The sequence below is a fragment of the Dipodomys merriami genome, unplaced genomic scaffold (assembly GCF_024711535.1).
Source record: "Dipodomys merriami isolate MVZ:Mamm:240054 unplaced genomic scaffold, mDipMer1.0.p SCAF_672, whole genome shotgun sequence".
NCBI lineage: Eukaryota > Metazoa > Chordata > Mammalia > Rodentia > Heteromyidae > Dipodomys > Dipodomys merriami.
The window spans coordinates 53,433-69,365 of NW_027206260.1; the positions used below are offsets into that span (position 1 = coordinate 53,433).

Below are 15,933 nucleotides of genomic sequence, written 5' to 3' on the forward strand. Positions count from 1 at the left end.
CCTTCTGCCCGGACACCCGTTCTGCACAGGCGTCCAATCAGCGAAGTCGGCTGGCTGCGCAAGGGCTGCCGGGAAACGTAGTCACCAGGGCAGCCTGTCACTACTCCGTGTTTAATCTCTTTCGTATTTCGCTTTTTTCTAACCCTCAACAGAGTTGCTGGCCTACTTGTGAGGGCCCACATAAGAGCTTTTAGAGTTTCTGTTAGGCATAGAAATTAGTTGCTCTTGCTGTAAAGCGCCTGACACCATGTAAAATATGTTTAATACGGTTTCTAAAGGAGTGTTATTAATCACTTCACTGGATTTGGGTTTGATTTTGTGTTATATGCTTTAATCTTCACAATTTGAAATGGTATTAATCCCCTTTTTTCTGATGAGGAATTGGATGTTTATGTAAATTGAGACTTCTGTAGGTAGGTTTTTAGGATACCGTATCTCTCTCTCTCTTACACACACACACCATCATTAAACAGAATTTAACAGTTAATACTTAAAAAGCCAACCCCAGCAATAAAAGTCTGTAAGGCGCTCTCTCTCTCTCTCACACACACACCATCATTAAACAGAATTTTACAGTTAATACTTGAAAAGCCAGCTTTAGCAATAAAGTCTGTTTTTGTTAATAAAGTCTGTTTTTTTGTTGTTGTTTTGGTTGGTTGTGGGGCTTGAACTCTGGGCCTGGGCACTGTCCCTCAGCTCTTCAGCTCAAGGCTAGTGTTCTACCACTTGAGCCACAGTGCCACTTCCCGTTTTCTGAGTGGTTTATTGCAGATAAGAATCTCATGAACTTTCCTGCCTGGGCTGGCTTTGAACCGAGGTCCTCAGATCTTAGCCTCCTCAGTAGTTAGGATTACAGGCATGAGCCATCAGCCAGGCTGTAAGGTTCTTATCTTCAACAAACCACCAAAAAGCTGGAAAGTGGAGCTGTGGCCCAAGTGGTTAGAGTGCTGGCCCTTGAGTAAAAATGCTACAGGACAGCACCAGCATCCTGAGCTCAAGCTCCAGTACTGGCACAAAAAAACCAAAACAAAACAAAACAAAAAAAAACATTCTAATCACCTTCCTTAGCTTGGAAATGGCAATTCTCTGCTTCCCATTATTCAGGACAAAAATCTTGGAAGTAGTTATAATTTTTTTCATATCCAATCTGTCAACAAAACCCTTGACTCTGCCTTCAAAGTATATAGATAGAATTTGGCCACTTCTAAATATCTGCAGTCCTAGTCAAAGAAATCACTGTCCTTGTTTTACAGATGTAAGAGGCCGTATAGAGATAATAGTGTAGGAACTGGAAGTTGAACTAGTTTTGTTTCAGAGCCCATCTCCTTAACTGATACAATGCAAACTCCAGAAAGGCAGAGACTTGGTTAGCTTACTCCTTATCCTCCATTGTCTAGCTACTGGCTCCTAGCACATAGTTCATATTCAGAATTTGTTGAAGGAACAAATCAATTACCAAAGCTCAAAGTGTAAAAAAAAAATTTTTTTTTGTCGGTTGTGGGGCTTGAACTCTGGGCCTGAGCACTGTCCCTCAGCTCTTCAGCTCACGGCTAGTGCTCTACCACTTGAGCCACAGCGCCACTTCTGGTTTTCTGGTGGTTTATTGGAGATATGAGTCTCATGGACTTTCCTGCCTGGGCTGGCTTTGAACCGTGATCCTCAGATCTCAGCCTCCTGAGTAGCTAGGATTATAGGTATGAGCCACCAGTGCCTGGCTTCAAAGTGTAAAATTTATGACAGAAAAAATTCAGGATATATTTTGGGCTTTTGTTAGTAAGATGGTGTTTCTATATATACTGTTGAGATAGCTTACCTTCTGGCATTATTTATAGGTATATGTTCAGGTCATATACACAGATTGAAAAACTAGACTAAGGTAGAGGAAGATATGTATCAGTAACAGAAAAGTGCTACTCTATTACTCCTTTCTCTTAGTAAGAAGAAATAGTTAAGAATATGTGGATGGCTATGAGTGCCACTCAGTGGTAGACCACTTACCCTAGCATGTAGGAGGCCTTGGATCTCATCCCTAGTACCACAAAACAACAAAAAAGAGTAAATGAAGAACATTAATGAGTTTCCAAATCAAGAAATTAAAATACCTTGGAATATCTATTTTCTAGAAAAGTAACTTTGTTTTAATTTTGATTTACTCTCTATATTAGGTGTTAAGACACTGGAAAATCTAGATAATCAGAACCATGACAACAAATGGAAGAAATCTTTGGATTTGGGAATTATAGTTAACTTTGATCTTCTCCCATCTCTCTTTTTATGCACACATGCCAAACCTGTATTTCTCTCTTTTTCTTTTGCTAGTACTGGGCATCAAGATCCTGATGCTTTTTCCACTTGAGCTACACCTCTACCTCTCTCTTTTTTTTTTTTTGCCTTTTTTTTTTAAGTTAAGACTTCTCAGAATTTTATGTCTAGGCTAACTATAAATCAGAGATTCTCAGAACTCGGCCTCCTGAGTAGCTAGGATTATTATACATGTGCTAATGGTGCCCTACTTCTTTCTTTCCCAAGAAAAGGGTTGGTCTTGGAACTCTTCATCCTCCTACTTCAGACTCTGGCCATATATTTTCAAATCTTAGTACCATTAAAAAAAAAGGGGGGGGGCTGGGAAGGTGGCTCAGTGGTAGAGCGCTTGCCTTGCATGCCTGAGGCCCTGGGTTCGATTCCTCAGCACCACATAAGCAAAAAGAAAAAAGCCGGAAGTGGCGCTGTGGCTCAAGTGGTAAAGCGCTAGCCTTGAACTGAAGAGCTGAGGGACAGCGTCCAGGCCCAGAGTTCAGGCCCCACGACCGGACACCCCTCCCCCAAAATAAAAAAGTTGTTATGGGTTCATAAAGTATTCCTTTAAACTTCAAACACTTTTTTCCCCTCAAAGCTGTCTTTTTTTTTTTGTCTGTTATGGGCCTTGAACTCTGGAGCTCTTCAGCTCCAGGCAAGCACTCTAACGCTCTACCACTTGAGCCACAGCACCACTTTAGGTTTTCTGGTAGTTAATTGGAGGTAAGAGTCTCACAGGGACTTTCCTGCCAGGGCTGGCTTTGAACCACAATCCTCACATCTCAGCCTCCTGAGGATTATAGGCGTGAGCCACTGGCACCCTGCTCCAAAGCTGTCTTTTGAAGCAATCTTCGTGAAATAGTACATGTTATGATAGTAGGCTGAGAAAGATTTAAAAGAGGGCAGATCTCTGTGAGTTTTAGCTCTGGACTGGTGGTTGGAAAGGAGTGATTATCTTAGGGTAACTTGTAGTGATTATACAAAATATGAAACATTAAGCATCCAGAAGGTACTCAGAGAAATAGCCATTGCACTGTCCCCTCTCCAACAGGAAGGTCAAAAGAGAGCTTTCAAAGCTATAATGAGTAGTAAAACAGCATATGAAAATGTGATCCATGGGCTGGGAAGGTGGCTCAGTGGTAGAGCACTTGCCTTGCATGCTCGAGGCCCTGGGTTCTTCCTCAGCACCACATAAGAAAAAAGCCGGAAGTGGCGCTGTGGCTCAAGTGGTAGAGTGCTAGCCTTGAGCTGAAGAGCTGAGGGACAGCGCCCAGGCCTAGAGTTCAGGCCCCACGACCCGACCCCCCCCCCAAAAAAAGAAAATGTGATCCACTTTAGCAGTTAACTAAAAAATAGACATAAATAATGAGATGCTATTTTCATTGACTGGATGAATGAACTTAGCATTCACATCACTATGCTCCTCTACTCTCTCATGTGGCCAGAAGGTAGTGTTTCCAGGCTCATTTTGGAAGTAGCTACCATTTCAGATAAGCCCACACTTAGGCCTTCTCTACCTCCTACCATTAACTCTACCCTCTTCTTATCTTTGAGGGAAATGTTTACAAAATATAATCACATTGAAAAAAAGTTTATTTAAAAAAGTTCTAGCAGCAAGAACAGTAACAAAACAAAAGGAGAGACAGACAAACAAAACAAGAAGGAGGTTTTGTCCTGTAGGACTTGTCTCCATTCTTAATCTAGTTCTTTATACCGAGCAAACATGACTCTTCGAACAGCATCTCGGTAAGTCTCATTAGACTGTCTCTTGCTGATTCTTCCTGGTGTCCCAACACCAGGTCCCCTCATTCGGCCTTCAGTCTGCAAAAAAAGACAAAGAATGAATGGGACCTCTGAATCACTTAGCTTCAGAGTTAATTCATCTTTGATCACAAGCATTTCTAGAGCAATATAGAGCAAGATACAGGATAATTTTTAAGATGTTTACATTAAATATCCAAGATGAATAAAGAGGGACGGTGCACCATGACCTCATACAGGAGGTATAAGAAACTCTAAAGGAAAGAAATTAATCTCCTGTGCAGGCATTTTCCCCAAAGGGACAAATTTTCCTCTGATCACCTTTTCTTTTTCTTTTGTTGTGCTAGTACTGGGGTTTGGACTTAAAGCCTCATGCTTTTGTTTAGCTTTTTCACTCAAGGCTGGCACTCTACCACTTGAGCCACTTTCAGCTTTTACCTGGTTAGCTGAAGGTAAGTCTCTACCTGTGTGGGATGACTTAAAACTTCAATCCTCAGATCTCAGTCTTCTGAATAGCTAGAATTAAAGCATGATTCTAGTGCCCAGATTGATCAGTTTTTCTTAAGGCTCTTCCTGAAATATGAGTATTTCCTTCCTCAAAGCCAGCACTAACTACATTCTCTTAACATTTTAGCCAATAAAGATGGCTGTTTACAATTCTTTTCATAGCAGATGTCTCTGACTTTTGTACCTTCTATTGCTCTTTTTTTGGGGAGGGCGGGGGGGGATGCTAGTCCTTGGGCTTGAACTCAGGGCCTGTAGGCTTGTCTCTGAGCTGCTTACTCAAGGCTGGTGTTCTACCACTTGAGCCACAGCTCCACTTCTGGCTTGATAGTTTATTAGAGATAAGAGTCTCATAGACTTTCCTGCACAGATTGGCTTTGAACCATGATCCTCATAGTGAGGATTACAAGTCTCCTGAGTAGTAAGGAGCCACCGGCACCTGGCTCATTGGTTCTTTTTACTAAATGAGCCTTTATTCTCAAACTGATGGAGTCTCATACTGCCTCAATGCTTACCCTTTATGTAAAAGTATGATGAACCCCATTTCAACTTCTCCCTCTTCTTCCTATCACCAATCAAACATCCAAGGGCCCAGCACGCCATGCTATAACATAAAGATCAAGACTGAGAGGTTCCTGGCTCAAATGGTAAGAGTGCTTACCCAGAAAGTACAAGGCACAAGAGTTCAATCTCTAGTTCAAATGGGAAGGGGTGGGGGGGGCAGGGGGAAGGGAGAAGGGTTCCTCAATTCTCACACCCTACATCTATGGTAGAAAAAAAAAAATCCCAGCTGAAAGGCAAGGATAACACTCACTCTAGGCCAGAGAGTGAGAGTGAACTATATTCCAGGATCACATAGCCCCAGACAAAACAGAAACCATTTCACCTCTTCAGACGAACCCAATCCAGGATGACTATATCCCAGTCCAGCTCCTTTCCTCCAGCCAGTAGTCTGGTGGGCACAGCCTCCTTTGCTGCTAGTGTCTAAGTCTTCTTTATCAACAGGGTTATGATCACTATAAGAAGCAGATATAACATTACTTCCAAGGTGACCTGCTGTGAGCTTAACAAATACCTCTGTCTTCTTGATTCAGATCTGCCTCCTATAAAGTATATAAAGTAATACTACTCAGTATCTACTACCTGTATGCTAAGCTTGTTCTGGGAATACAGCAATGAGTGAGATTTGGTCCTGTTTATGGGAAAGGACACAAGAAAGAAGCAAAGATTAGGTGCAGTGAATATCTACTACAGCAATACAATTTGGGAATACAAACTCTAATGGGTTCATCATCTAAAATGAGTTTCAACAGGAATGTGTATCTGAAATGGAAGAGTTTATGACCTAGAAGTATAAGAAGAAAGGAAGACAAACCATTTGTCCAGGAGAAAATTGGTAGGAATTCACAAAGGTTAAATTTACATGAGGCTAGACTGGCTTGAACTTAGGAACCAGGCACTGTCCCTGAGCTTTTGTGCTCAAGGCTAGTGCTCTAGCACTTGATCCACAGCTCCATTTCTAGCTTCTTTCTTTTAGTGGTTAACTGAAGATAAGAGTCTTATAAGGGCTTTCCTGCCCAAGTTAGCTTCAAACCCCGGTCCTCAAATCTGAGTAGCTATGATTACAGGTATGAGCTACTGGTACCTGGTCTAGTCCTACATTTTGTTGGAGAATTGGAGATGGAATCTCACAAATGATTCTGCTCAGGTTGGTTTTGATCCTTCAGGTCTCAGGCTCCTGAGTAGCTAGGATTATAGGAGCCAGTGGTGCCAGCTTTGCAAACTTTTTTACCCCTAGGTTGGCCTCTGTGGTCCTCCAAATCTCTGCTTCTCAAGTAGCTAGGATTATAGGCTTGAGCCACTGTTTTTAATAAGCCTGGTAGATTTAACACATTCACAGACTGTTCTCAGAACATCATGATCTTTCACTTGACTCACAACACAAGCTGCACAATTCTCTACAAACTCATCTTCCACATACTTAGCAACCTCTAAAAAGCAAAGCTAGATTAATATGCTGCTTAAAAGTCATTCCAGGTTCCCCTAATGAAAAAAATCTTAGCATGGTGTTCAAGGTGTACAAACCTCATGAAGTGGCCTCCATCTTTGGACTAGGCTTATTTTCTGCAATTGAGCAGAATGTATTGCTCATCAAATAACTTGTAACTCCTCAATACATCATAAGCTTTTATTTTGGTCAGTCGTGGGACCTGAACTCTGGGCCTGGGCACTGTCTCTCCGCTCTTCAGCTCAAGGCTAGCGCTCTACCACTTGAGCCACACTGCCACTTCCAGCTATTCTGCTTATGTGGTGCTTAGGAATCTAACCCAGGGCCTCATGCACCCAAGGCAAGCACTCTACCACTGAGCCACTATCCTGGCCCCCATCATAAGCTTTTTTGTACTTGTATGTAGTTTCCTCCAACTGAAATGCCCTCCTGTTATTCGAGTTCTCATTGGATTTCTCTATTTTGTAAGACATATTATTGCCTAAACTTCCTCTATTCACTGTACATATCATCAAAAAATAATACTTGGAGAAGATGATTTTATTACTAGGTCTTGAAGCTATGGGTGAATGAAGAATTTCTGTCATACCTGTCAGTTTCTCTGGAGTATTTGATCCGTTTCCTTTCTGGAGAGTCAAAAGATTGGAGCTTTTCCCTGCGATCATTTCCTTTTTCTTTAAATCTCCCCTGTTGGTGAGCAGAACAGACCTGAGATTTTTCACCAGAAGGGGTTGATGTATTGGGAAGCTCTATTCAACTGCTAATTTTGAGGTGGAAATAATAGGGTTTTGCTATGTACCCAGACTGGGCTCATCTGAATCTTTGATTTTTTTTTTTTTTCAAATGTGAAGGATAACTCAATTGGTCCCTCCTGAACTTTCATTCCTCCACATTCTTCTAAGGAAAGCAGTGAGTTTTCTGACTGGCAAATTTGTAAAGAATAAAGCTGGTATACCTGAGCTCAGCTACCTTTTCCCTTTATGTAAAGCAGAAGCAGAAGATTCCTCCATAGACCTCTATAGATGGATTTAATTAATTATAACGCTGGGATTTGAATTCAGGGACTTGTACTTATGACACAAATACTGTACCATTTAACCCATGCCTATAGTCTCATTTATCTTTTTTTTTTTTTTTTTTTTGAGACATAACCTTGGTATGTAATTCAGTCTGGCCTCAAACTTGTGGTCCTTCTTGCTATTTAGACTTCTGAGTTGCTGGGATTACAGATGTGAACCACCATGACTAATCAGAGATTCTTTTTTTTTTTTTTTTGGTCGGTCATGGGGCTTGAACCCTGGGCTTGGGTGCTATCTCTCTGCTCTTCAGCTCAAGGCAAGCGCTCTACCGCTTGAGCCCCAGTGCCACTTCGGGTTTCTAGTGGTTTATTGGAGATAAGAGTCTTACACTTTCCTGTCTGGGCTGGCTTTGAACTGTGATCCTCAGATCTCAGCCTCCTGAGTAGCTAGGATTACAAGCGTGAGCCACCGGTGCCCGGCCAATCATAGATTCTTAACTAACATGAAAAACCTACCCAAGCCAACTGGATCTCATGATTGGGCCCAGTGAGTCTATATACTCATGCTGTTTAGTAAGTCCATTTAGCTCTCACACTAAGCCTTTTTCAACTTAGTCTAAAATTTAATAGTGAAAGATGGTATTTAGCTGCCCTGCCTAACTCCTTCCTTTTTTACAACTGATTTAAAAGCTGAGGAAGAAAGAAGAATGCTATTTTATCTATCTGGAGAACTTAATACCACCATTTAGGAAAATATCAATTCTACCAACAATAAAATGTATCCATTTCAATGTAGAAAAAGTAAGTAATGTATATATATCATGTTTTGGGACCTCTGTCTTGTTCTTTGTCTTCTTGTGAAGAGTGATAAGTATAGCCTATAAAGTGATTTTTAAAGTATACATCATAGAACAAAAGCAGTTAGAGGTTAAGGAGTAACAATCAAAATTTACCTCCCGTTCTCTCCTCTCCAGGTAAGCTAATTCCTGCTCCGACTGTTTGATCTTCCGGTGGATTTCTAAGTTTTGCTGAGAAAAGAAGGAATTCTGTAAGCCTAGTAAAAGTGGTTTCTGTATTGAGAGAAAATTTAAATACAGTTCTTATCTTACAACATCTTCTGGGAGTATGAAAGGACATGAGTCCATCTAGAAGCTTTGTTCATAATTTGGCTCCTTGGTTATAAATAGGAAGACTGGAGTTCATAACAATAATCACTACATGAAGAGATAGCAGTGTTGAATCACTTATAGGGAGAACTGCATATTGTTACAGATGGAGAAAAACCAGGTGAAGCTGCCAAGTACCAAAGAAGAAAAGGTCTGAGATCTAACTATTAAGTTAGTGGCAAAACTAAAATGATAAACTCAGTGAAGTCAACTTTCTTTCTACTAATCGTTTGTATCTGGTGTCATAGTCATATTGCTTGTCTTCGGTCTGTACTCTGAACTTCTTTAAAGTGGGGGGCAGTCTTAATTCAAAGCAATTCATGAATAAAAAATGGAACAAAATTCATTTTTGAATTTGATTCAAGTCCAACTGATAGGAACTGGAGACAATATAGGTCAAGGAAAAATAGCATAAGCTCCTTTATTCCCATAATGTTTCATCAATGCTAAGAGTCAAAATCTAAAACATCATGGACTCACATCACTTCTCAGCCTTTTGGCTAAGATCAGTTAAGTATAAATAATACCTTGTGCAGATCTGACAGCTGCTGGTGTTTGATTAGAACTTCTTTATTGGGAAACTGCCTTCTGCAGAGCAGACAAGCCAGTTTATTCCAGTCAGTGAGTTTGTCTTCTTCATTCTCCTTCTTGGTCAGCTCTTCCCGCTGTTGGGGCTGTGCTGTGCGAGGCTGCAGGGGAGGGGTCTGTTCTTCTTCCTCTTCTTCTTCATAGTCACTGTCTCCTCCATATTCACCCAGGAGGCCAATCAATGGGTTTACTACCTTAGGCTGGAAGAAGGCCAAGGATCAACATCAAACTCAACCTACATTTGGGGGCCCATTTTTTAGATATTCTGATGTATCTCCTTTGTCCTCCTTTAGTTGCAGTAACAACCTGGATTTAAAACTGGACCAATAACCTTGTTGTCCATTTCCTAGATGAAAGCATTATGACTAGAGTTTGATTATGTCCCTGGCTTACTGTAAAACAGAGAAGTTCCCATGTAAATGATTTTAGCAAGAGAATGAAGAGAAGATAGAGAAAAGGGAATATGCATAGAAAATAGCAAAAGAGGGCTGGGAAGGTGGCTCAGTGGTAGAGCGCTTGCCTTGTATGCCTGAGGCCCTGGGTTCGATTCCTCAGCACCACCTAAGAAAAAAGCCGGAAGTGGCACTGTGGCTCAAGTGGTAGAGCGCTAGCCTTGAGCTGAAGAGCTGAGGGACAGCATCCAGGCCCAGAGTTCAGGCCCCATGACCAGACCCCCCCCCCCAAAAAAAAAAGAAAATAGCAAAAGAATTAACAAATTTTTATAAAGAAGTGAGGAACACCTCTAAATCACTGTCTGGGGGTGGGGAATCTGACCTAAGGGCCATATAAAGCCTGCAAAATCATTTGATTCATGATGGGACAGACACAGCATGATTCCCAATGCTTCCTGTCAGCTGCCTATGGCTGTCTACTTGTATTAATTTTTGTTGTTCATGAATATTATAAATATCCAAATGAACTGGGAGGGAAGAGGTGACATTGTCCAAAAAGAAATGTATTCTTTTACCTGACTTATGTAACTGTAACCCCGCTATAAACTTATAACAATAGGGCTGGGAAGGTGGCTCAGTGGTAGAGTGCTTGCCTTGCATGCCTGAGGCCCTGGGTTCGATTCCTCAGCACCACATAAGAAAAAAGAAAAAAGCCAGAAGTGGCGCTGTGGGCTCAAGTGGTAGAGCGCTAGCCTTGAGCTGAAGAGCTGAGGGACAGCACCCAGGCCCAGAGTTCAGGCCCCAAGACCGGACCCAAAAAAAAAAAAAAAAAAAAAAAATACAAATGGCCCCTGGCAGAAAAAAGGTTTCCCATCCCTGCAAAGAAACAAAAAGTTCATCAAAGCTATATATAGTGATACATAATAAGTGGTATATAATAACTAAGTGATTTCAGAGGTATACTAAAAGCCACCTTAAAAAGCATTCAGAAAGAACTGGCTCCTGAGAAAAGATATGGGTAAATGATGTGGGTAGATGCTACAATGAGATGAATTAATAAGGTGGAACTGGCAAAAAGTATCTTACTCTTTTAGGTATCTCATAGGTACATATTCACATATACAGAGTCCGTATTTGTGAGATACAAGAGATTGAAAGTACCAACCTTTCGAAGAAGCTCAAAGAACCTTAAGGAGAGGGACTTACTGGAGGGGGACTCTCTTCTTTCTTCACAGTGGGAGGCAGAGGCTTCTTAAAGACGTCTTCTGGGGGAGGCTTCCCCTCACTGACATTTTCTTGAAACTAAGCCAAACCAGAGGTAATCTTATATGATATTCATTCATAACAACTAGGTTAAGAGTTAACCCTAGCTGGGTACTAATGGCTCTTCATAATTCTAGTTACTGAGATGAGGATCTGAGGATCACAGTTCAAAGCCAGCCCTAGCAGAAAAAAGTCCATGAGACTCTTATCTCCAATTAGCCACCAGAAAACCAGAAGTGGTACTGTGGCTCAAAGTGGTAGAGCACTAGCCTTGAGCACAAAAGCTCAGTGACAGTGCCCCGGCCCTGAGCTCAAACCCCACAACAGACCAAAAAAAAAAAAAAGCCCCATTGATTTGTCTGGTTTTCTGAACCTCCAAGTATGTATAATGTTGCTATAAGTACTTCTGAAATATAGAGACCTTTTTTGGGGGGGGAGAGGAGAAGAGGGAGGAAGGTCAGGTGTGGGGCTTAAACTCTGGGCCTGGGCACTGTCCCTAAGCTGTTCAGCTCAAGGCTGGCACTCTACCACTTAAGCCATAGTGCCACTTCTGGTTTTCTGGTGGTTAATTGGAGATAAGAGTCTCAGACTTTCCTACCCAGGCTGGCTTTGAACCATGGTCTTCAGATCTCAACCTCCTGAGTAGGATTACAGGTGTGAGCCACTGGCTAAAGTCTTTACTAACTTAATTATTTTAGAGCTTGGGATATAGTTCAGCAGTAGACCATCTGCCTAATCTGTGAAAGTCCCTGGGTTCAATCACCAGAACCAAAAATCAGCCAACCAAACAAAATCCCATATAACATTTAGTATAGATTATGTGATTATTATTATGGTAGGCACCAGATGAGACATTTACATATAGCTTGGGCATTGTCCCTGAGCTTTTGTGCTCAAGGCTAGCACTCTACCACTTCAGCCACAGCTCCACTTCCAGCTTTTTTTTTTGTAGTTTAGCAGAGATAAGAGTTCACATACTGGGGCTGGGAAGGTGGCTCAGTGGTAGAGCGCTTGCCTTGCATGCTCGAGGCCCTGGGTTCGATTCCTCAGCACCACATAAGCAAAAAGAAAAAAGCCGAAAGTGGTGCTGTGGCTCAAGTGGTAGAGTGCTAGCCTTGAGCTGAAGGGCTGAGGGACAGCGCCCAGGCCCATAGTGCAAGCCCCACAACCGGACCAAAAAAAAAAAAAAGAGTTCACACACTTGAGGCTGGGAAGGTGACTCAGTGGTAGAGTGCTTGCCTTGCATGCCTAAGGCCCTGGGTTCGATTCCTCTGCACCACATAAGCAAAAAAGAAAAAAGCCAGAAGTGGCGTTGTGGCTCAAGTGGTAGAGCACTAGCCTTGAGCTGAAGATCTGAGGGACAGCGCCCAGGCCCAGAGTTCAGGCCCCACAACCAGACCTCCCCCCCCCCCAAAAAAAAAGGGTTCACACACTTTCCTGCCTGGTCTGGCAATCCTCAGATCTCAGCCTCCTGAGGTGCTAGAACTTCACTCATGAGTCACTGGTACCAGGAAGCAGTTTATTCTAAGGAAAAAAATATTAGCTGCATACCTGTGCCTCATTCCTGTAATCCTACTAACTTAGGATACTGACTGAGATCCAGGGATAGAGGTTCAGAAGAAAAGTCCATTGATTCCATATCCAAAATAATCAGCAAAAAGCTGGGCTGGCTGGGCCCTGGTGTCTGAAGCTTATAATCCTACTACTCAGGAGAGGCTGAGCTCTGAGGATTGCAGTTCAAAGTCAGCCCCATCAATAAAGTCTATAAGATTCTTATCACCACTAAACTCCTGAAAGGGCAAGAAGTAGAGCTGTGGAAGTGATAGAGTGCTAGCCTTGAGCAAAAGAGCTCAACAACGGTGCCTAGGTCCTGTGCCCAGACCCATGTTCAAAGCACCACAACCAACGACGACAACAACAAAAAGCTGGGTGGAAGACATGGTTTAAGTGGTAATGAAACAAGCAACAAATAGGAATTGCAAGGCCTTGAGTTCAAACCCCAGTACTAGAGAAGAGAGCGAGAGAGAGAAAGAGAGAGAGAGAGAGAGACAGAGACAGAGAGAGAGAGAGAGAGACAGAGAGACAGAGAGACAGACAAGACATATCCTGGTTATTCAGTAATTCAGTAGACTGAGATCAGAATTCTGTGCCTTAAGGCCAGCTGATTACAGTGGTACATTTCTGTCATCTCAGCCAAAAAGACATTTAAGTAGGAGGATTGCAGTTCAGGCTGGTGAAGCGAAAAAGTGTGAACCTATCCGGAAAATATTGGAAGTGGCACTGTGGCTCAAGTGGCAGAGCATTCACCTTGAGCTGAAGAGCTCAGGGATAACACCCAGGCTTAGAGTTCAAGCCCAGTGACTGACCAAAAAAAAAGGATAGCAAAATGAGCTGGGAGAGTGAATCAAGTAGTAGAATTCCTATCTGAAAAGCCTAAAATCCTTAGCTAAAACCTAAGTACTGTCCCTTCTCCACAACATCCCCTCCCCCCCCCTCCCAGTAAAAATGAAATAAAATGCTAAGTGCTACATATGACAGTATAAGATTAGAAAAGAGGGGCTGGGAAGGTGGCTCAGTGGTAGAGCGCTTGCCTTGCATACATTAGGCTCTGGGTTCGATTTCTCAGCACCACATAAGCAAAAAGAAAAAAGCTGGAAGTGGCGCTGTGGCTCAAGTGGTAGAGCGCTCGCCTTGAGCTGAAGAGCTGAGGGACAGCGCCCAGGCCCAGAGTTCAGGCCCCACGACTGGACCGCCCCCCCCCCAAAAGAAGATAGTAGACTTAAAAGTTGCCTTACCCTTGTCATTCCTCTGTCTTTTTTCTCCTTGCTATCTCTTTTAGATACTTCCTTCTTACTACTTGATTTTCCTTGATTAGTAGGTTTCTTTTCCTTGATTTCTTCTTCCTCAGGTGAGCCAGGGTCCTGAGGCACATAGACTTCTTGCTGTGATACAGTTGAAAAGAAGTAAGTCTATTAAATGTTTCACTTTTCCACAATTCCAAGTCTAAGGAGCATAGTATCCTTCTAAGGAAAAGAGTTCTCTTACTCACAAGCCCAAGAATCCATATCAATTCATTCCAAGGGCCAGGACATATCCAGATCACCCAATGTACATTGTTCCAAGAGTAGCACTATTCTTACCTGTAATGCCACAAGGCATTAATTTTTCATATAGGCATCATTCAAATTCCATAAATTTAAACTTTTCCACTGTTCATGCAATGAGCATTCCAAGAATCCAGGAATAATTATTATTTTTTGTTGATTGTGGGGCTTGAACTCTGGACCTGGACGCTGTCCCTTAGCTCTTCAGCTCAAGGCTAATGCTCTACCACTTGAGCCACAGCAACACTTCCAGCTTTTTCTGCTTATGTGGTTCTGGGGAATCGAACCCAGGTTCTCATGCGTTCCTCATGCATGTGAGGCAAGCACTCTAACCACTGAGCCACTTTCCCAGCCCTCAGGAATTGTTGGGTTTTTTTTGTTTTTTGTTTTGGTGCCATTCCTGGGTCTGGGTGCTGCCCTTAGCAGATATCTGGATCAATGCTCTACCACTTGAGCCCACAGCTCCACTTCTGGCTTTTTGTTGTTTAATTTGGAGGTAAGAGCCTCATGAACTTTCCTGCCCAGGTGGTTTTGAACTGCAATCCTTAGATCTCAGCCTGCTGAGTAGCTAGGATTACAGGTGTGAGCCACTGGCACCTGGCCAGGGAATAATATTTTCAAGTGACAAATTATGGGTGTTTTTCTCAAAAGGATTATGGACAAAGAAAACAAAGCCAAAACTCACCTGGGTGTTGGGGTCATAATAAGTTCCTGCCAAGGGGTCATAATAGTAGCCAGTAGCAGAATCATATATGTAGCAGTCAGATGATGCTATATAAAATAAAAATCAGAGCCAACATTAGTCACTGTCCAATGAGGCTCTTACTGGGACCTCACCAAGAATGGCCTAATAACTTGGGTAGCCAACCCAAACAGATGAAGAGTAAACACAGTGCTCTCTTTGAATGAGGATTCCCACTCAACAACCTATTCTTTACTAACTTTGATACACACATTCCAAATAATGAGTAATAAGCAAACAAGAACAGGAGAAATAAAACAAAAGTTACTTACACTGTTGTCCTTGTCGATTTGTATCTGAGGACCAGTCTGAATTTCTGCCACCGCCTCTCCTATCTCGAAAATATTTTTTACCCTATTAGAGAAAAGCAAGTTAAAATTATCCAATACCCACAAACTCTTTATCACTCACTGCAGAAAACTCAAAATCACTTTTCAGCCTCCTGATTTTTTTCACCTGACGATTTTAACAGAAGACTCCCTACCTGTTAAAAGCCTACCTGATAGTAATGCATGTGGTCAGAATGGTCCCCAGAATCATTTCTGCAACAAATAACATAACATGTCAAGAGCCTGCTACCAAAAAGTATTTGAGGAATGCCTTATACTATAGATTCACTGAGAAATTATCTTCCCCATTTTTCAGGGAAAGAAACCAACCCAGATAGCAGTGATCTAGATAATCCTGAGGGAAGCAGCAGCTGGATTCTCCTGAAAGCCATCTGCTAGAGCAAAAAAGCAATTGAGTGAAGAGTGCTAAAGCAAAAATTGCCTTATCTCTGTAAACCTGTCTCTTTGATTCATTTACCAGTTTCCATTCCTTGGAGAAGACAAGTAAAAGAGTAAAGGAGGATTAGATTTCTTAGCATTGTAGGGAAAGTCAAGACAGCATTTACTTTGGATTCTACAGAGCATGGATGTATCACTTTTTTTTTCTGCATATTCAAGACATCATTTGAGACACAAAGATACCACACAAAAGCTTAAAGTACCTAATAATGTTACTTAAGAAAGAAAACAATTCTAGTGTCAGCTCAAGACAGGCTACAGGAAATAAAAATGTAGCAACTGACAACACTCTACACCTTATTGT

General features: G+C 42.0%; 1 protein-coding gene across 5 annotated transcripts in view; it reads right to left on the reverse strand.

Annotated features, from left to right (window-relative positions):
• Positions 1-3,870: 3,870 nt before the first annotated feature.
• Positions 3,871-15,933, reverse strand: part of LOC138815828 (RNA-binding protein 6) — a 72,054-nt gene continuing 59,991 nt past the window's right edge. For 4 of the 5 annotated variants that reach the window (XM_070005178.1, XM_070005179.1, XM_070005180.1 and 1 more), the window contains 10 exons: positions 15,341-15,383; positions 15,114-15,195; positions 14,785-14,870; positions 13,791-13,937; positions 10,939-11,034; positions 9,280-9,540; positions 8,540-8,614; positions 7,158-7,255; positions 5,447-5,576; positions 3,871-4,116 (listed from right to left, as the gene is read on the reverse strand). In XM_070005178.1, the coding sequence (XP_069861279.1) occupies positions 3,991-4,116; positions 5,447-5,576; positions 7,158-7,255; positions 8,540-8,614; positions 9,280-9,540; positions 10,939-11,034; positions 13,791-13,937; positions 14,785-14,870; positions 15,114-15,195; positions 15,341-15,383 (1,144 nt within the window). In that variant the 3' untranslated portion in view covers positions 3,871-3,990. Of the gene's footprint in view, positions 4,117-5,075; positions 5,165-5,446; positions 5,577-7,157; positions 7,256-8,539; positions 8,615-9,279; positions 9,541-10,938; positions 11,035-13,790; positions 13,938-14,784; positions 14,871-15,113; positions 15,196-15,340; positions 15,384-15,933 lie in introns of all 5 variants that reach the window. The other variant, XR_011368497.1, reaches the window with a different exon arrangement.